The sequence below is a fragment of the Erinaceus europaeus genome, chromosome 10 (genome assembly GCF_950295315.1).
Source record: "Erinaceus europaeus chromosome 10, mEriEur2.1, whole genome shotgun sequence".
NCBI lineage: Eukaryota > Metazoa > Chordata > Mammalia > Eulipotyphla > Erinaceidae > Erinaceus > Erinaceus europaeus.
In genome coordinates, this window is record NC_080171.1 from 50,284,683 (window position 1) to 50,306,257 (window position 21,575).

General features: G+C 38.0%; 1 protein-coding gene across 3 annotated transcripts in view; it reads left to right on the forward strand.

Annotated features, from left to right (window-relative positions):
• The window catches only part of CCDC171 (coiled-coil domain containing 171), a 284,788-nt gene that overhangs the window by 73,114 nt on the left and 190,099 nt on the right, over positions 1-21,575 (forward strand). For all 3 annotated transcript variants that reach the window (XM_060199601.1, XM_060199602.1, XM_060199603.1), the window contains 2 exons: positions 2,557-2,695; positions 8,663-8,765. In XM_060199601.1, coding sequence (XP_060055584.1) covers positions 2,557-2,695; positions 8,663-8,765 — 242 coding nt within the window. The remainder of the gene's footprint in view (positions 1-2,556; positions 2,696-8,662; positions 8,766-21,575) is intronic.

The following is a 21,575-nucleotide window of genomic DNA, read 5'->3' on the forward strand; positions in this document are numbered from 1 at the left end:
GGTGGCGCAAAGCACAAGGACCGGCATAAGGATCCCGGTTGGAACCCCGGCTCCCCACCTGCAGGGGAGTCGCTTCACAGGCGGTGAAGCAGGTCTGCAGGTGTCTATCTTTCTCTCCCCCTCTCTGTCTTCCCCTCCTCTCTCCATTTCTCTCTGTCCTATCCAACAATGACAACAACAATAATAACTACAACAAGGGCAACAAAAGGGAATAAATAAAAAAAAATAAAAAGATATACAAAAAGATACTATACTTTTTAATTAAATTTGCTCTTCATCTGTGTTCTTTGTAATATTTAAAAAATATTTATTTATTTCCTTTTGTTGCCCTTATTGTTTTTTTACTGTTGTATTTATTATTGATGTTATTGTTGGATAAGACAGAGAGAAACGGGAAGAGGAGGGGAAGACAGAGAAGAGGAGAGAAAGACAGACACCTGCAGACCTGCTTCACCGCTCGTGAAGTGACTTTTCTGCAGGTGGGGAGTCGGGGCTCGAACCAGGATCCTTACGCAGGTCCTTTCACTTTACGCCACCTGCGCTTAACCTGTTGTGCTATCGCCTGACTCCCGTTCTTTGTAATTTTAATTATAATGCATCTTTGCATCTATTTGATTTAATTTTGTTTGGAGCTCTAAAATTCTTGGATCTGAGTTAATTTGTCTTCTTTCTTAGTTTGGGGAAATTTTGGCTATTATTTCTTAAAAATAAGTTTTTTTTTAATCTCTTTTTCTCACTCTTGCTCCTTCTTCTGTTACCCCTATGATGCAAATGTTCTTCCTCTTACTATGGCCCCATAACTTCTCTTATAATCTTATAATATGTTCATTTATTTTAATTTTTTTAAATTTTCTTTCTTTTTTATTTATTTATTTAAGAAAGTATTAATTAGCAAAACCATAGGGTAGGAGGGGTACAATTCCACACAATTCCCACCACCCATTCTCCATATCCCACCCCCTCCCCTGATAGCTTTCCCATTCTCTATCCCTCTGGGAGCATGGACCCAGGGTCATTGTGGGTTGCAGAAGGTAGAAGGTCTGGCTTCTGTAATTGTTTCCCCGCTGAACATGGGCGTTGACTGGTCGGTCCATACTCCCAGTCTGCCTCTCTCTTTCCCTAGTAAGGTGTGTCTCTGGGGAAGCAGAGCTCCAGGACACATTGGTGGGGTCTTCAGTCCAGGGAAGCCTGGCCAGCATCCTGATGAGGATTGTCTGTATTCTATCTTAAAAAATATTGGCTATTTGCGTAATATCATTGTGCCATTAAAAATTAGATATTTATTTGACTATATTCTATATGTAGTGTTGGTTAACCAGTGTCCTGTAGTACAGCATAATTAAATCTTAAAAATCACAGGCAATGGTTTACAGAATTCTCAGGTTAAAAATATTGGGGAATAAATTTATATTAAAATGATTCATCTGGTAGATTATGTCTAGGAACTTGTAAACTAAAATACTTTCAAGATGTTTTTATCTTATTTCTTTACAAGAATGTAACTATATAGTCAACAATTTGGCTCTATATGTTAACTCTTTTTTTTCAGCCTCCAGGTTCCAGATGCTACCCAGACTTCCCTGGGCAGATGACCCCACTAATGTGTCCTAGAGCCCCACTTCCCCAGAGTTCTGCCCCACTAGGGAAAGAGAGAGACAGGCTGGGAGTATGGATCGACCTGTCAACACCCATGTTCAGCCGGGAAGCAATTACAAAAGCCAGACCTTCCACCTTCTGTACCCTGTAGTGATCCTGGGTCCATACTCCCAGAGGGATAGAAAATGGGAAAGCTACCAGGGGAGGGGATGGGATACGGAGTTCTGGTGGTGGGAATTGTGTGGAGTTGTACCCCTCTTATCCTATGGTTTTTGTCAGTGTTTCCTTTTTGAAAATAAAAGTAAAAAAGAATGTAACTATAGTTTAATGTCATCATGAGTAAAATTTAGTAGCGTTTCATTTGACATGAAATTCTTATTTTTATAATGAATATAAATGATTTAAAAAAAAATATTTTTGCTTTGGGATTTGCTATAGTACAACACCAGTGAGCTTTCATGTATAGTCTAGAATAAACATTTGTTCCAATTTTAATTCTATATTTTAAATTTAAACTTGTTTTAGGGGACTTCTTTCTGTCTCGGGTGGTAGTTTTAAAGCTAAAAGAACTGTGGTGGGTCTTATAAAAAATAATGGTGAGATTAAATCAATACTGGTTAAGTCTCTTTTGCTTATAACCTAAGAAATAAGATAAAAATAATGGTGAGATTAAATCAACACTGGTTAAATCTTTTTTTCTTATAACCTTAGAAGTAAGATCAGAATTAGGAAAATTCATGTAATTTATTTTGAATACTGACTAATAAAGAAATTATTCCTTTAAGTCTTTCATTTAAGAATGTACATTTCTTTTTCTCTGAAAAAAAATGAGACTTGCCTTTTAAAATTTTTTGCCATGAAAATATAATACATAACTGCTACTTTTATTAAAATATATAATAAAATTGAGAAAAAAATTGAAAACATGCTTTAACCTTTAAAAACACTTTAACTTTTTAGATTAGAAAGAGAATATTTCTCCAAAAACAAGAAATTAAATGAAGAGATTGAAGAACAGAAGAAAGTAATTGTAGACCTTTCAAAGAAACTCCAGTACAATGAAAAAAGTTGCAGTGAATTACAGGAAGAACTTGTAATGGTAAGGATGAAAAAGAATACTGTACTGCAGTTTCTTTACTGGGCCAAATTTGATCGTTAACAAGTTTTTTCCTCACTAGCTGCTAGGAAATAATTGTGTTAAAGTAATTTTAGTGACACTGATAAAATTTAAAAACTGGAGATGCTGATTACTGTAAAAATACATTTAATGTAATGTCTATACTTTGGAATAATTGGTTAAGCTAGTTGGATAAGTGAACAACTGAATGAGAGACCATATAAAATGTAGATTTTCGTATGAATCCACTGCTCCTGGAGGCCATTACTCCCCTCCCATTTTTGCTGCCTTTGTTATTGTTATTATAGCTGTTGTTGGATAGGATAGACAGAAATCGAGAGAGGAGGGGAAGACAGAGCAGGGGAGAGGAAAATAACATCTGCAGACCTGCTTCACCACCTGCAGGTGGGGAGCTGAGGGCTAGAACTGAGATCCTTACATTGGTCCTTGTGCTTTGCGCCATGTGTGCTTAACCTGCTTACGTTACCACCCAGCCCCCAGGTTTTTACTTTATTTTTTGACTTTTACAGTTTGGTACATGGTCTTAAGTAAAGTTCTATTTCTTTTACTTTTTTTTTTTTTCCTCCTCCAGGGTTATTGCTGGGCTCGGTGCCTGCACCATGAACCCACCGCTCCTGGAGGCCATTTTTCCCCCCTTTTGTTGCCCTTGTTGTAGCTTCGTTGTGGTTATTATTATTGCCCTTGTTGTGGTTATTATTATTGCCCTTGTTGATTCAATTCGTTGTTAGATAGGACAGAGAGAAATGGAGAGAGGAGGGGAAGACAGAGAAGGGGAGAGAAAGATAGACACCTGCAGACCTGCTTCACCGCCTGTGAAGCGACTCCCCTGCAGGTGGGGAGCCGGGGGCTCGAACCGGGATCCTTACGCCGGTCCCTGCGCTTTGCGCCACATGCGCTTAACCCACTGCGCCACCGCCCGACCCCCTTCTTTTACTTTTTTGAACCCTTGGCACACATCCTACAACACATTTCAGTTAGGTCGTTGGCAATTCTAAACTAATTATTACTTCAATATTTGCTAGATTGGATTGTAGTCCTTTGCTGAAGTGCATATGGCGTATTAAAATTATTAAGGTTGTAACGAAAGTCATTTAGCTTATATGGTTTAATCCATTTATATATTCTTCGCTATTTTCATCTTTCTTAAACTCCTAGATATGTATTTTTCTTCTAGTTTTCTGTTTTCTCCCCCTTTCTTATGGTTTTCTCTTAAAAATTGTTCTTTTATGCCAAAGCACCTATACACTATCCATAGTGTTCCACCTAGTTTTATCTGTGATGCCCATTATTTTAAATTTTATTAGTGACTTAATACTGATTTACAAAATTATAAGATAATGGGTACAATTCTGCACTGTTCCCACCACCAGAGTTCTTTATCCCCATTCTCTCCATTAGAAACTACAGTACTTCTCCCAAGATTGCAGGTATGGGTTGATTATTATTTCTGTAACTACCTGCATATATATATATGACCCAGCCTCCCTTCAGAGAGTGGGGCAGTTCCTTCTATTGCTACTTTATTGGAAGGACGAGTTCCTGAGTGGTCCACAAGAGGGCTTATGATGACATTTCTGATGAAAGTGACCAGTGATGGTGGAGAGAGGGATCTATTAGAGGTCTACTCCCATTTTCCATGTAATCCTAGGATTGAATCCAGGGCCTCATGTATGGAAGATATGAACTTCACTGCTGAGCTACCTCACATGTCCTGGAGGGAGAGGTTTAAAACATTTCTCTCTACCTGGACTGGAGTTGGTGTATTGCACCAAAGTAAAATACTCTGGAGTGGGTGGGGGTGAGAATACAAGTCCTGGAAAAAGATTGACAGAGGGCCTAGTGGAGGTTGTATTGCTATGTAGAAAACTGAGAAAACTTATCCATGAACAAGCAATTATTTTTACTGTTGAATGTAAAACATTAACCCTTAATAAAGGAAAAATAAATTAAAAATGTTTCTCTAAAGAGTTACCTATCAAATTCAACATTTTAAATAATTTAAAACTGGGTTTTTCTAGTTGTGCACCTGCAAAGTCTGGATGTTATTTTTGCTTTGAATTTATAATTATATTTGCAACAGTGGTAGGAGCGGACACTTTTAATTTTTGCGTTTGGAAATGAGAATTTAATGACATCCCAAGATCCTATGTATCTTAGTGTATTTTTTCCCCACAGTTATACTTCTTTTCAACATAATACTTGAAGTATTTTATAAAAAATGGATGGGAGGGAGTCGGGCTGTAGTGCAGCAGGCTAAGCGCAGGTGGCGCAAAGCACAAGGACCAGCATAAGGATCCCGGTTTGAACCCCGGCTCCCCACCTGCAGGGGAGTCGCTTCACAGGCGGTGAAGCAGGTCTGCAGGTGTCTATTTTTCTCTCCTCCTCTCTGTCTTCCCCTCCCTCTCTCCATTTCTCTTTGTCCTATCCAACAACGACAACAACAATAATAACTACAACAATAAAAAAACAAGGGCAACAAAAGGGAATAACTAAATAAAATAAATATAAAAAAATTTAAAAAAAATGGATGAGAAACATTAATTATCTAGAGATAATTTTTCTTTCCATCTGAGTTAACAGTTTGTTTTGCATTTTAGGTCATATTCATATGGTCATTATTTAAGTCTTGGTTTTTATTTTCTGTTGTAGTGTGAGAAAAAAATTAAAACTATTTTCCTCTATGGGTTTACCAATATAATCAAAGTGTTGTTAGTAATATGCAAAGACTTTAGGAAGTTTTGAGGTTTAAAAATAATAGTAGTTATTATTCAAGCATTGCCTTGAAGAGCTGAAAGAGGCCTTGGAGACCATCTAAGGCCAGATATACAAAGTGTTAAATCAATTGAAAACTGATAGCTCCCCTGTTTTGACAGATATGATAAAAATCTAAGACATAATTTTGGAAAAGTCCAAACTGAGTATTTTGTGGGTATTTAATCAATACAGACCCATCTGACCTTAATTGTACTAGTATGTTAATGAGATTTCATTTACTGAGTGTAGATATTTAAAAAATATGATTAGGAACTGAATGTCATATTATTATTATCATAGTGCTAGTAGAATTTTAACATTATCAAAGGATTTAACAAAAGTAGGCTCATGTTCTGTGTTATATACTACTAGTTTTATCTTTAAAAGATTTTGATTAAAATTAAGCTGCTAATTTTAAAATCTGAGGATTTAATAATGATTAATCTACTACTAAATAAAATTTCTGGTCTAAGTGGCTTAGTGATTATACCTATTAAAATTCATCAGAGATTCAACAGATTCAATAGGGTCTTTTAACCATTATTGTGAGTTTTTATATCTGCTTCTCTTGAAACAGGGGAGCTATCATTTCCAAATTGGTATTATTAGGACTTGCTTTGTGCTTCCTTCAATGAAATTTTTTAAATCCATCATTTCTTGAGATTTGTTTTTCTGCCACTCAGTATTATTTAGTTGAAGCTCTAGGAGAGACTATATATTGAAAAGGGAATTCTAGTTCTCATGAGGTTTTGCTCAAAGAATGTTTTATTCTCTAAAGAACTTGTGATTGAAAATGGTCAAGTGTATTTTTTTCCCTTATACTTTGGGAGCTCGACTGATTATATAATAATAAAAATTGCTAGCATTAGATAGAATTTTGAAAAGTGGTTTTATTATTTTTTTCATGCCTTGTGGTAGAGTTAATGCTGTCTTATAATATCTTTGTTTCAAATAAACGTCTGCTTTAGAATGACTGATATATTTCTTATTTTTAATTGATGAAGTTCAAAACTGATGGTCTAATGATACTAGTATTCTATTATGAAAATTGTTAACGAAAATCTTATATCCAGAAAATAAATAGTCTTACATACGAGCATTTTTTTTTTTTTGCTAGTATAAGCATCACCTTCCATCTCATAGCAGTCTTTAGGAGTTTAATACTGTTTAAAACTACTAATCAGATATATGTGCTCTTACTCTTATACTTCAACATTCACTATATGACTGGCTTCCTAAATTTATAATGTGTATAATTTATCATCAAACTTGTTCTAAAAATTAATTTTGTATAATTTTGCTCATTTTGAACATTTGAATTTCACTTTTGACTTGGAGAAACAGTGGCAGTGTGTGTGTGTGTGTGTGTGTGTGTGTGTGTGTGTATTGTGGGGACAGAGATATAGACAGAAACTGCCAGCCATTGATCTTAGCATCTGTACTCACTAGAGATGTTAACCTGTAGTGTTTTTGTTTTTGTTTTGATTTTTAGATGTTTGTTACCTTTTGGTATCAATGTGATGTTGACTTTTTAGAAAATATTAGGTACAATATTAAGAGATAAGAATTATCTGCCATGAGAACTCTTATCCTGCCAAACTATCCTTCAAGTATGAAGGAGAAATGAAAAGCTTCTCAGGCAGAGAGAAACTGAAAGAATTCACCACCAGGAATTAAAAATTAAAAAATTAAAGGTGTCCAACAGGAAAACAACAAACAAACAAAAAACCCTAAAATAATTCTTAAGTCCAAGTGAGGTAATCTATGGTAGAATTGAACTGGGAAGTGAAGCAAAAGCCAACAAAAGGAACAAACATATAGGAAAAGGGAGAACAGAAAGGACAGAGTAATATGACCAATGTTGGTGAACCAAGGCCAACTATCAAAGACCTAGATAACAGAATAGAAACTCTAAAATCTGAATCTTTGTGTCACCTTCACTGGAAGCGGAAGGAAAAGTGTTGGGTGGGATAGTTCAAGTAGAGAGGGGTGAGTACTGGGTAACTCCACAAGTAGGTGGATCCTGGAAGACAAGAGTTAGAAAGGGAGAACACAGGATAAAACATGGACTGGAGGTGGTATAATGCACCAAAGTAAGGAAAACTGGGGAGGGGATGGAATATGGGGTCTGGAGGGAGAGGGGGCTTGGGGTCCTTGATTGGAGAGAACAAGAGTATGTAGCAGAACTCTGTTACATAGTATGTTACACAGAGCTTGGACACCATACACATGTGTAGACAAATGTGCTATACTTTGTTAACCCCCAATACATCTCTTTTTTAATTTATTTTTTATATTTTGTTTATTTACTATTGGACAGAGACAGAGAGGAATTGAGAGGGGAGAGGGAAATAGAGAGGGAAAGAGACAAAGAGACACCTGCAGTTTTCTTCACCACTCGTGAAGCTTTACCCCTGCAGGTGAGGCCCAATAACTTGCTTTAAAATAGTTGCAGTACATATACACGTGGTAGAATATTGTAAGGAATGATAAAATCTTCTCTCTTACTACACCATGGATGAAACTTGAAGGAATTATATTATGTGAGACAAGCCAGAAGCAGAAGGGCACAAATAACTGGTGACCTCACTCATCAGTGGGACTTAAGAAACATATAAAGGGAAAGCAGAGGGTGAGATGAGACTCGGAATTGGTGTGGTCTGTTGCAGCAGAATCAAAGACTAAAGAAGGAGGTTAAAGGGAGTTTGAAGAACATGTTCGATCAGTGCATGGCAGTATAGGACAACTTTAGTTGGTGGTAGGAGTGGTGTGTGAACATAACAGGGAGTAAGAAGCTGTACTTGTGTGACAACAACTGTCTTGTGAATAATTATTTCTCTCTCAAAAGTGATTTGGGAAAAATGGGATATATAATTAAGCTTGTATGTGAAAAATAAAACTTAGCACTGAAAAAAAGAATGACAATGCATAACATACTTAGAATAGCTCTAGGCACTAGAGGTCTCAGTATATTGCTGTTGATACTTTATATAATCATATATTAATTCCTAAAATGTATGATTAAGGGAGAAAGAGTTTTATTAATAATAGAGTTGAATGGAATAATTACTAAGTGCTTCTTTATACAGAGTCTTGTTCTATATATTCACACAAAAATCTGCAACTTATAACATATGACCTTATTATGTATATATATTTTTTCTTAATTAAAAGGCTAAGAAGCACCAGGCTTTTCTAGTGGAGACATGTGAAAATAACGTGAAAGAATTGGAATCGATCTTGGACAGCTTTACTGTGTCGGGCCAGTGGACATCAGGTTAGTTGAAGGTACAGAATGACAGATGCATCTGTCAGTGTTCCAAAGTCATTACAGTTTGGGAATTCTGCAGATGCCTCTTATAGTCCCTCATCTCAACATGTTTTGATTTGATGACATGATTAGAGCAGTTCTCACAGCAGTTAGTTGGCCTAGCTGGCTGAGAAGGGGTGATGGAACGTGGACCTGCTGTTGTCCTCCCAGAACTTGATTTACAAGTGTTGGGGTCTGTATGATTGGACAGACAAGGACTTACTTGCTGTGTTCTGAATCCAACTGGGAAAAAAGTCCTTACAGTATACCTGCAAGGGGAACAGATGTTTCCATCAAACTGAGCCAAGTTCTCAGGTAACCTTCAACAACTTAAAGGTCAGGCATTCAAAAGGTTATGTAGGACACAGTCTGTAACAGACTGCATATTCTACACTGTTGCTTTCTTTTTAAGCTAGTTTTCTCCTTTATTTCAACTTGGACTACATGTCCATACACACACACATTTTTTTCTTCAGACAAGAGTGCTTTGGCAGAATGTTTTAGTTTTAGGACTGACCCATTTGATATTATAAAATATTATAAATATGGTAGGTATGTTTTAGAAACTAACAAAATAAGTAGTTGGCTAGTAAATGCTGCCCCTGGTTTCTTTTTTGTCCTGATTATAATATTGCGCTTACTGTTGTAGCTTTGATGTTTTCATCTCCATTTTTCTTTTACCATATTTTCAACCTTGAAATACTTAATTGTTTTATGACTCAGTTATATATCTATTTAAAATTATTGTTTGCTTATTTACTTTTATGGTAGAGGAAGAGGGAGGGAGAGAGAAACCAGAGCACTGCTCAGTTCTGGTATGTGGCAGTGCTAGAGATCGCTTTTGTTACTATATAATAAGATGACAACCTTAGAATTTGTGGAAAATTAATTAAATTATCTTGGGATTTTCAGAGGATCCTGTTTTGCACATATGGCAAATAGGCAGTAGTATTTCAATCCCTTTTGTTACCTTGTCATACTGTTTAGTTCTATATAAACTCTGTACCTATCTCATATTTCAGAAAACTGCAAGGGGTGATTATGCATTTTTTTTACTTGTCAAAATTGAATTAATGAAAATTCTTTTCTTGGATAAATTTTAGATCAGAGTTGATAGTAGGTATTCTTGATGTTTCTGTTTCCAGTGATCAATATGATAGTTTACACCTATTTCTGTTTTATAGTGCTTCTGGGGATTGAATCTGGGACCTCTGGAGCCTCAGGCATGAGAACCTGTTGTATAAATCATTGTGCTGTCTCCCCAACCCTAATACACTTCTAATACATTGTATTGTATTTATTATTGTATCTTCTCCAGAGAAGCAGAACTAATAGAATATATATATATATATATATATATATATATATATATATATATATATATATATGAAAAGCAGAACCAATAGATAAATACTCATATATGGAGATTTATTGTAAGAGTTAGTGTCATCATGGGGATAAGCTATCCCATGATCTTTCTCTGCAAGTTGGAGAAGTAAGAAAGTTGGTGGTAGGAATTCGCTCTGAATATAAAGGTCTGAGAATATGGTTGTTACTGGCTTACATCTTGGATTCTAAAGGCTCAAAAACTAGAAATTCCAATGACTGATGGCAGAAGATGGAAATCCTAGTTCAGGAAGAGAGACTTTCCCATTCCTCCACCTTTTTGTTCTGTTGGGGGAGGCTGATGAGGAGGCAGGTAAAAGAGTCAAAGGAGGATGTTGGTATAGCCAATGGACTGGATAATGTTGGATAATGCATATTGAGGGCTTAATGGTTTACAGTATAATTGTTGACAGAGGGATAAAATTTCATCTCATTATGAAGGGTGTCTGCAAAACACTCTCACTCCCAGCCTAGGTCCTTTTCCATCATCATGCCCCAGGACATCTCCCATGCCCAGTCCTCAGAGTCCTTTGCTTTGGTGCAATACACCAGACTCAGTTCAACTTTTACTTTGTTCTTCCCTGTTCAGTTCTTGTTTTGTAAGTTCTGCTCATGAGTGAGGTCATCCCATATTCAATCTTCTCTTTCTGGCTTATTTCACTTACCATGATTCCTTCCAGCTCCATCCAAGCTGAGGTGTGACTTCATCATTCTTAATATCTGAGTACTCTTCTAATAAATATATCTCACAACTTTCTTCACACTGACCACTGGAATAGAATTCAGAGTTCTGACTAAGCTCCCACTATGGACATCTAATTTTTTGATGTCCTGTCCCCCCCCCCCCCCTTTTTTGGGTGAAAACTTCTATACGGGGCTGCATATGAGGTGAAACCCTTCCCCATTTTGGACCCAGTGTAACCTTAAATATTTCTTTGAACTCAAGTTTGCTTCTCCCTCAGCATGTTAGCAAAGATACAGAATATGATGTATTCTTTATGAGGTTCATGAAAGCAGGTTTTCTGGTGACTCAATTTTGTGTCCTCATGGTAGTTGACTTTTGGGTAGACTGACTCAAGTGTATTCCAATGTTCTTTAGCCTTGCAGAAATCATACTTAATAATACAGATGTATTCTTTGTTTCTTTCTGCTGGAGAGAAGGAAGGATCTAGGGAAATAATAGCAGAGTTTGATGCACTGCTCCTGAAGCTTCCCCCTATGCAGGTGGGGAGTGGGGGCTTGAACCTAGGTCCTTGCACATGACAACTTAACCAGCTTAACCAGGTGCACCACTGCTCAGCCTTCTGTTTTCTTCTTGAGAATTTTAGTTGTACTGTGAAGCTTGTGGCTAGTACCTTTTAGGTAGAATTTCCTGAATTACTGAGAAATTGATGATGCTTATGAAAGCAGCATATTAGGTCTTCTTTTTTGGCTCTTGCCATTTTTTTCTCTCTCACTTTCCTATTCTCCCAGTTCACTGAGGCTTACAAACCAAATTTGCCACACATCATCATGCTAATAGCTTCTGTTTGTGATATCCAGGGGAGTGACATCACTAAATTCTCAGCATACTCTTATGGGATCATCAATTAATCACTCAGTTATGGAGATTTTGAAGTTTGTGGTCTGTAAGTTGGCAAGCTGGAGATCCAGAAATCCTGTGGAGTAGTTGTGGTGTATTTTGAAGGCTTAAGAACCAGGAGAGCTGGGATTGGAAGGTAGTACATCCAGTAAAGTGTATATATAATTACTACCTGGGTTTGTGCTCCCAGTCCCCACAGGGGATAAGCTTCATTGGTACTAGACCAGTGCTGCAAGTATCTCCCCCCGCCACTCTGTCCCCTCTCCCTGTTTGTCTTTATAAAAAGAAAAGAAAAAGAAAGAAAGAAAGAATGAAGGAAAAAAAGGTTAGGAGCAGAGGAGTCCTTTTATATCTACACTGAGCTCCAGTGATAACCCTGGTGGTAGAAAAAGAGAGAGAGAGACACACACACAGAGAGAGAGAGAGAGAGAGAGAGAGAGAGAGGTAAAAGAACCAAGAGAGTTGATGGGATAAGTGTGAGTCTGAGTACAATGCTAGATCGGTGTCCCAGCTCCAAGATAGTTAGCAAAAAAGAATTTTTTGTTACTTATTATTTTCTTTTGTTTCGGTCTTCAGTAGATTGGGTGAGACCTACTCATGTAGGGAAGGGCAATCCATTTTCCTCGGTCTACTGATTCAAATGTCGGTCTTACCCAGAAATACCCTTATAGACACATCTAGAAGTAAGGTTTAACCAAATATGTGGGCAAATAATAGTGAAATTTACACATATAACTAACCCACCCCCCACTTCACCCTTTGGTAACTACTCCCCCCTCCCCCACACCAGGGCTATCTCTGGGGCTTGGTGCCAGGACTGCTCCCAGAGGGCATTGTTTTCTTATTTATTTATTTGTTTATTATTTTTTTTGAAAAGACAGAGAAATTGAGAGGGAGAGAGAAAGATAAACATCTACAGACCTACTTCATCACTTGTGAGGGTCCCCCTCTGCATGTGGGGAGCGGTGCTCAAACTCAGGTCCTTATATAGGGTAACGTGTGCGCTCCGCAGGGTGCACCACCACCCTGCCCTCAGTAACCACCATTTTCCTTTCTGTGAATGCAGCTGCTTTAAGTATCTTATATTGTGGGATCATATAGTATTTATCTTTGTGTGATTGACTTATTTTAATATCTAGTTATTTAATACCTAGTTATTTAATACCTAGTTTAATATCTAGTTATTTAATACCTAGTTTAATACCCTCAAAGTTCATCCATGCTTTGGGATGTGACAGAAATTCCTTCTTTTATTTTTTTAAATTTATTTCTATTTATCTATTACTGGATAGAGACAGAGAGAATTTGAGAGGAATGGGGAGGTAGAAAGGAGAGAGACAGAGAGACATCTGCAGCCTTGCTTCACCACTCACGAAGCTTTCCCCCTGCTGGTGGGGGCTTAAACCTGGGTCCTTGCATGCTACAGTGTGTGCACTTAACCAGGTACACCACCACCTGGCTCCCTTCTTTTATTTTTAAATTATTATTATCATTAATTTATTATTATTTCTTAGCCAGTGCACTGCTCAGCTTTGGCTTATGGTGGTGTGGAGGATTGAATCTGGGACCTTGGAGCCTCAGACATTGCATTTTGTTTGAGTAACTATTATGCTACCTCTCCCACATTGGATCCCTTCTTTTATAAAGGTTAAATAATATTGAATTTAATGTATTTATCCCCTTCTTTTTATTCATTATTATTATTATTATTTTGCCCCCAGGTTTGTTGCTGGGGCTCAGTACCAGCACTAAGAATCCACTGTTCCTGGTGGCTACTTTTTTTATTGTTGTTATTGTTGGATAGGACAGAGAGAAATTGAGAGAGGCAATGAAGACAGAAAGGGGGAGCGAAAGAAGGATACCTGCAGACGTGCTTCACTGCTTCAAAGTGATGCCCCTGCAGGTGGAGAGCTGGGGGCTCGAACCGGGCTTCTTGAGCCAGTCCTTGTGCTTTGCACTATGTGTGCTTAACCTGGTGTGCTACCTCCTGGACCCTCTTTACTCATTATTTGTTGATTATTTCTATTGCTGGCTCTTGTGAGTAGTGCTCTTATGAATATGCATATGCAAATATCTGTTTAAGATATGGTTTTTGGTTATTTTATATATACCCAAAGTGGAGGCCTCTGAGGGGTAGTTGCTGGTTCATTAACTTCCATCAAGAGCTAACTATATTAGTAGTAACTCATGTTTTAGCCACACACTATTTTACCACCAATTTCCCCTTGATAGTCAAGATTCATTGTCCTAATATAGAAGAACATGCATTTTAAAACTTTCTGGTATGAGAAGTCCAGAAATGACCAGGTGACCTTCCCAGCTTTAATTCTAGTGGAAATATTGCTGTGCATTGTGGTGGAAACATTTCTATTTTGGGAATTAAGATTTAGACTAATAGACTTTATAGTTTCTGGAAGGGGAAGCAAGCAAACATTTCATTTTTAGATCATTAGGTAAAGTAGTGAGGCAAACCACTTCCATTTAAAAAAAATATTTATTTATTCCCTTTTGTTGCCCTTGTTTTATTGTTGTAGTTATTGTTGTTATTGATGTTGTCATTGTTGGATAGGACAGAGAGAAATGGAGAAAGGAGGGGAAGACAGAGAGGGGGAGAGAAAGATAGACACCTGCAGACCTTTTTCACTGCCTGTGAAGCGACTCCCCTGCAGGTGGGGAGCGGGGGGCTAGAACCGGGATCCTTACACTGGTCCTTGCGCTTTGTGCCACGTGCGCTTAACCCACTACGCTACAGCCCAACTCCTGCCACTTCCATTTTTGACATCTGATTCCTGGGCCTGTTAATCCTGGCTAAGGGAGAAACACACCAAATACTGATTGCTGACTCATAGTACAGACTGTATCCTGGAGGATATCATCCCTATTGCACAAAATTTCCATGCAGTCAGTGCAACGAATCTTTGAAAGGCCACTCAACAATTTTGCCTGTTAGTTTTTAGTGATTATAAACATAATATGGCCAGAAAATTCTATGACATTTTTTTAAATATTCATTTTCATACTTTATACTGTAAGATGACTTTCCTGCTCAATTGAATTTTGTAAATTTATGGACAGCTTGAGTGAGGGTGTAGTGCTGCAGTTATAGCTGTCTGCTTTTGAGTCTGTATACCATGTGTAGGCACCAGACCCAGACCCAGACCCATTTCACTCTCTCCTGTTAATCAGTTGGTCATAGGGAACTTTTTTTTTGGATCCAGACTATGGTTTAAGAAAGAGGAAGCAGTGTAGCAATGATAAAGAACCACTGGCTCCTACAGCCTACACAGGCCTTCAGGACTTGCTGGAATTTAGTTTTGTATATACCACTTTAATTTTGTGATAAAGTGCTGGTGGGCATGCTTAAATTTATAAATTGGTAGATCAAACAATACAAGGTCACTAGATAGAATGCTGACAATGCATGCAATGTGGTATTTTCTGTGTGGCATCAAGTCTAAAGCTGATTTTCAAGAGAAGCGTAGTTACCTATAGAGGATAACTGGCTTTATTCCAAAACCATGAAGTGTGTACTGTGATTTACATATAAAGATTTACATATAAATTGCCAAACTTGACCTGCTTGGACTTGAGCAGTTAGAATGATAGCTGCAACTTTATTGAGAAGCAAGTGGAATATGTGATGTCTTCAACTTGAAAGTTTATCAAGAATTTTATGGACTAGATTATTAGAGAATTAGAGCTGTTACAGCTTTGTGGTAGCACAATAGAGGTATCTTGCTGGCCCTGTCTGTGGAAAGAAAAATTGTGTTACTAAAAGGATATCCAGTAAATAACTTCATTACAATTGCCAGAAAATGTATTGGTTTGCTCCAATAATGAAACTCCATCTTTAATAACATCGGAGTCTCATATAACACATATAATAGTTCACTGTCATCCTGTAAGATTCATGTGTCTTCTGCACAAGCCAGATAGGTGAGTTTAATACTGCTGCTATTGGAATCACCATCCTTTATCTTTCAAGTTTTTATCACAGGGATTAGTCTGCGCTCCAAGAATGTGGCATTACTTTCAATTTACTATTTTGATAGGTTAAAGAACAAGTAACATCCACCTATTTTTTTATATTTGGCTTTAATCTGTATACTTTTCACTCTAGAGGTCAAATAATCAATATAGACATCTCTATATTTGTCTTTTCTAACTATACATTCCATCCTGGGACAGTAACTATGAGGTAGATTGAGGTACATACAGAGACCATTAGAGATAGACATTAGTCAAAATTCACTTGATCATCTGAACTTTAAGTCCCTACTCTACCTACTAAGTCATAAAACCATTTTAGGTCTCCAAGAATTAGTATCAGCTTAGTTCCCATTTCTAGATATACTTAATAAGTGTCCTCCCCTAGTGCATGATCCACATGGTAAATGGTCACATGATTCTTTGAGGAAGGCATGGAAGAAGATAATAGTTCGACAGTATGTTAGTGTATGCGATGGGTACTCACCCTCTTTACTCAAGAAGCACTGTGTCTGTGAACTAACTTAAGTCTGAGAATTGGTTGAGGGCCAAAGCTTTCTTTTCTGTTGATTTAAGTCCTACTTTTGATAATCAAACTTAGAGATTTTTCTGCTTAGACAAATCAGATGACACTTAAGTAGAGTGCCTATCTATTTTATTCTCAGAAACAGCATATCATGATCAATTAGTGCCAGCTATCAGCATGGATAAGACCATTTGTCTGTTGCATTGACTTTACTGCACCTTATGGTAACTCCATCCATTTTGTCTCTGGAAATTAAATTCTACCTCTTGGAATGAGATCACTTCATGCTCATTGACTTCAGGGAACTCAGCTTCACATCATTTACACTGCTATCCACAGTCATCTAGTGACACAGAGCTTATCAAGTCACCCAGAGCTTGTTAAGAATGCAGCATTCATTCCCTTCCACAATATATTTCTCAAATCTTTGTAAAGGAAAGTTTTTTTTTTTTTTTTTTATTTCTTATGGGACATAGTTAAAGAATGAGTGAGCAGGGTTTACACAATAAATATTGTCCATGTCTCCATGTGTTAGAAAAGTTATGAGCCATTTTTCTTAAAACTCTAGAAGGGTCCAATGTTTATAAGATAATGAGGATACTTATGATTTCAGTGATTCTGACAACATAAAAATGTAGACTGAGTTTGAAATGTACCCTCCAATAAAATGTTTATATTTAGTGCTTTTGAAATGAAAAATAAATTTTGTATCTTATCCATTCATTATTTGTTTTTTTAGATCAAAGTAGAATGTGTTTTAAGTGTCATCTGTATTTACTTAATTAGGTGTATTTATTTACTTACTTATTTACTTTAAATATTTATTTATTTATTTATTGGATAGAGACAGTCAGAAATCGAGAGGGAAGGGATGAGAGGGGGGGGGAGACACCTGCAACATGGCTTCACCACTTGAAAAACTTTCCCCCTGAAGGTGGGGGCCAGGGGCTCAAACCTGGGTCCTTGCACATTATAACATGTGTGCTCAACCAGGTGCAGCAACACCTGGCCCCTGGTATTTGATCTTTGAAAAGCTATTTATTATCATCACCCAGTTCTTTTTCAACCTCTTTGAGTTTGTAGGTTTTCTTTTGATAGGAAGACTTTAATAAGCTATTTTTTTGGAAGATAAAACAGTGATTAGAATGCTGTTCAATTAAATCAATTAATCAATAAGGTGTCTTAAGTAACTTTTTGGTTACAAGCATTTTTCCAAGAGATATGTCAAGTTTTTTTTTTTTTTAGTTTTAGTTTTTTATGATTGTGGGTGGGTAAACATTTTCAGGGGGAGAAAAATAATTTTGCGTAGAGTATAAGAAGGTACATGGGTCAATAAGGAGAGGGCATTTTGTTGCCTAACCCCTCACTACTCAGAATAAATGATTTTATTCTTCTGAATTTGTAAGAGCAACCTTTCTCCCTTATTGTAAAAGCCAGCAGATTTCCCGAGTGCCCTTGAATGATTTATTCATGGTCTACTTGTATAGTGCAAAAGAAAAGAATTATACATTGTATTTTTTTAATCTTGTTCACAAGAGCAATTTAAGAAATGTATTTGGTAAGACCTTTAGTAAAATTTTTAATGAATTGTCTTTCTTGCTTATAGTCATTACGAAGAATACTGACTATCTACTTCATGATTTGAAGCAGTTTTTTTTTCCATCCCTTACCTGACATAGGTATTGTTTCTAAAAAATCTACAGATGATTATACCTAGCAAAATATGAGATTAAAGGAAACTACTGGATGGTTTCACTTATATGAGGAATCTAGAGAACTGATACATATGAACTTGCAAAAACAAGCAAACAACAGAAGCAAGCAAACCATTTTTTAAAAAAGAATTATTAGTAGTAATTTAATAATGATCAACAAGATTGTGGGATAGGCAGGGTATAATTACATTCAGTTCCTACCTCCAGTACTTTGTATTCCATCCTCTCTATTGGCAGGTTTTCTATTTTTTAAATTTTTATTTATAAAAATTGACAAGAGTATATGATAAGAGGGGTACATTTCCACACAATCTTTACCCCCAGAATTCCGTATCCAGTCTTCTCCCTTGATAGCTTCTCTATTCTTTATACCTCTGGAAGTATGGATGCAGGATCATTGTGGGGTGCAGAAGGTGGGAAGGTCTGGCTTCTGTAATTGCTTCTCTGCTTCTCCACTGTCCATACTCCCAGCCTGCCTCTCTCTTTTCCTAATGGGGCAGGGATCTGGGAGAGGCAGGACTCGAGGACACATTGGTGGGGTCTTCTGCCCAGGGAAGTCAGGTTGGCATCATAGTAGGATCTGGGACCTGGTGGCTGAAAAAGAGTTAAGACATGAAGCAGAACAAATTGTTGACTAATCATGAACCTAAAGGCAAGAATATTGCAGATGAGGATTTGGAGTCTCCATTCTAGAAAAAGCTACTAGGTCTATTTTAGGTATATTCCATGGTTCCCATGACTTTACTAGATTTTTCCTGAGCCTGACATCTAATATACAGGTGGACCCAGGTTATTGTCTGGGGAGATGGTGTCACAGTTGGAAAAAGGACTAGAAAGCTGGATCAGGGAAGAAAATACCTCCCAAATATGGGGAAAAGTCTATAAATATTATTAACTATAAATCCTATGATTTGATCTGGGGCCCATATTCAGCACAGGAGTCTATGCAACCTCTGCATCCGTAGGTCTGAACTTGGATTCTGTGGTCATGACTAGGAACATACCAGGCTGCACTAACATTCAGGCTGCACTACTATCTTCCTCAGGCAATAGGTAGAGTATGTTGTCCATCCTCCCTTTGGAGAATAGAACATTCCCTACCATTGTTGATCCACATTAAGAGCAAGGTCCTATAGGGGCCCACAGAGGGGTCCTTTATCTTTCTAGGAGTATGGACCAAAGATCTTTATGGGGTGCCGAAGATGGGAGGTTGGCTTTTGTAATTGCTTCTCCACTGGTCATGGGCATTGACAGGTCGGTCCATACCCCCAGCCTTTATTTATTTATTTTTTATTTAAGAAAGGAGACATTAACAAAACCGTAGGATAGGAGGGGTCAACTCCACACAATTCCCACCACCCAATCTCCATATCCCACCCCCTCCCCTGATAGCTTTCCCATTCTCTATCCCTCTGGGAGTATGGACCTGGGTTGCAGAAGGTGGAAAGTCTGGCTTCTGTAATTGCTTCCCCGCTGAACTGGTCGATCCATACTCCCAGTCTGCCTCTCTCTTTCCCTAGTAGGGTGGGTCTCACAGAAGCGGAGCTCCAGGACATATTGGTGGGGTTGTCAGTCCAGGGAAGTCTGGTCGGCGTCCTGCTGGCATCTGGAACCTGTTGGCTGAAAAGAGAGTTAACATACAAAGCCAAACAAATTGTTGAACAATCATGGACCTAAAGGCTGGAATAGTGCAGATGAAGTGTTGGGGGGGGGGTACTCACTGCAGACTCTTGTGTACTTCTGCTTTCAGTATATATTTTTCCCTGGTTTATGGACACATGTGAACATATGCTCTATCTCAGGGGACCTGGTCTATATCTAGGTTTGGGGACTTTATTGGGGGGTGAACTACCTGGAATGGAATTAGAGAATACTATGAAAGGAAAGGTCTCACCCGAGTGATGAAGCTGAAGGGTTGTCATTCCACAACTGAAGTCTCTGGACACAGTCTGAAGTGAAGCATGCTGGGGTGGCACTCGTGTTGATTAGGTTGCGATCAGCAGATGCAATATTATTTGATATGGATTGAGAGAAGCATGCAGGAAAGTGGGCTCCACCCTAAGGTTCCAGGACTGGGGGAAATATAGGCTCTATAGTGGAAATGTGAGGTTCCTGCTGTCTTAGGGTTCAAGAAGACAATGGATAGTTATTGTTATCATCACATTATTTGGTAATTGGGTTAACTTTGAAAAGTCCCTTTGTTAGGGTTTGCTGTATAATACTCAGCATCTTGTATAGAGCTGTGCTACCAGTTGCTTCTGTTCTACCTGGTCTAGGCTTCTGAGAGAGTCAACATATCAAAGACTCAGCCTATGTATTAAAAAGACTCCGTCTGTGTTTTAAGAAGTTCTAGACATATGATCAGTTTTTCCCCTCTCATATTAATTGAATAGTGGTTTATATGACTACACTTTAATAGGAGTGTACATAAACACCATTCCCACCACCAAAAGACTGTGTCCCACTCCCCCCACCCCCACCACCCTGGGAAGCCGAATGTCCACCCTCCCCCTCACCACATAGTATTTACTTTGGTGCCCTACTCTCCCCAGCCTTTTTCTATCTTTCTCTAGTTGGGTAGGGCTCTGGGGATGTGGGATTCCAGGACACATTGTTGCGGTCATCTGCCCAGGGAAATCAAATTGTTGTTATGGTAGCATCTGCACCTTAGTGGCTAAAAAACATTAAGATATAAAGCAGAACAAATTGTTTAATGATCAGGAACCTAAAGGTAAGAATAAGCAAATGAGATTTGGGGTCTTCATGTTGGAAGAAGCTAGGAAGTCTATTTTAAATATATTCTAAGGGCCCATTACTTTACTAATTTTTGCCTGAGTCCTATAGCTAACATGCAGGTGGGCTGAAAGTATTGTCTAGGAAGCTGGTGCCAGAGTTGGGAATAGGACTAGAAAAATGTATCAGGGCAGAGTAGCTCCCAAGTATGGGAAAAGTATATACACACCATTAACTGTAAACACCATCGATCTGGCCTAGGGCCTATGGCTATTCTTTAGCACAGGAACCTATGTAACATCTTCATCCCTGTCAGTCAGAGCTCACATTCCATGGTCATAGCTAGGAACATTCTAGGATGCACTCATTTTAGATCAGTCTCCCTTTAATGGCAGAGTATGTTGACGTAGCCTCCCTTCAGAGAGTGGGGCAGTTTGCACCATTGTTGTTCTACACTGAATCCAAGGTCCTGGATCTCAGAGCCTCAGGCAAAGAAGTATTTTACATAACTGTTAGGCTATCTCTCTAGCCACTCAGTTTTTGTTTTCTCTTATTGTTGTTGCAGGCTGGGGTTTCACTGCTCTGGGCCATTTTTTTTTTCAGATAGAAAGAGAAAGACCAAGACAGATAGTGATAGAGTAGGAAAGACACTCTGGCACCAAAGCTTCCGTAGTGCAGTGGGGACTGGGCTCAAGCCTGGATTGCATACATGTGTAAGCACCCTTCTGGATGAACTATCTTGTTGGTCTAGTTTTAAGGATTCTACTTGAAAAAAGATTTTGGTCCACGTATATAATAATGTTTTTAATGGGTTGCTGGAAAGGGTATGATGTATTTTTTCTATGCAA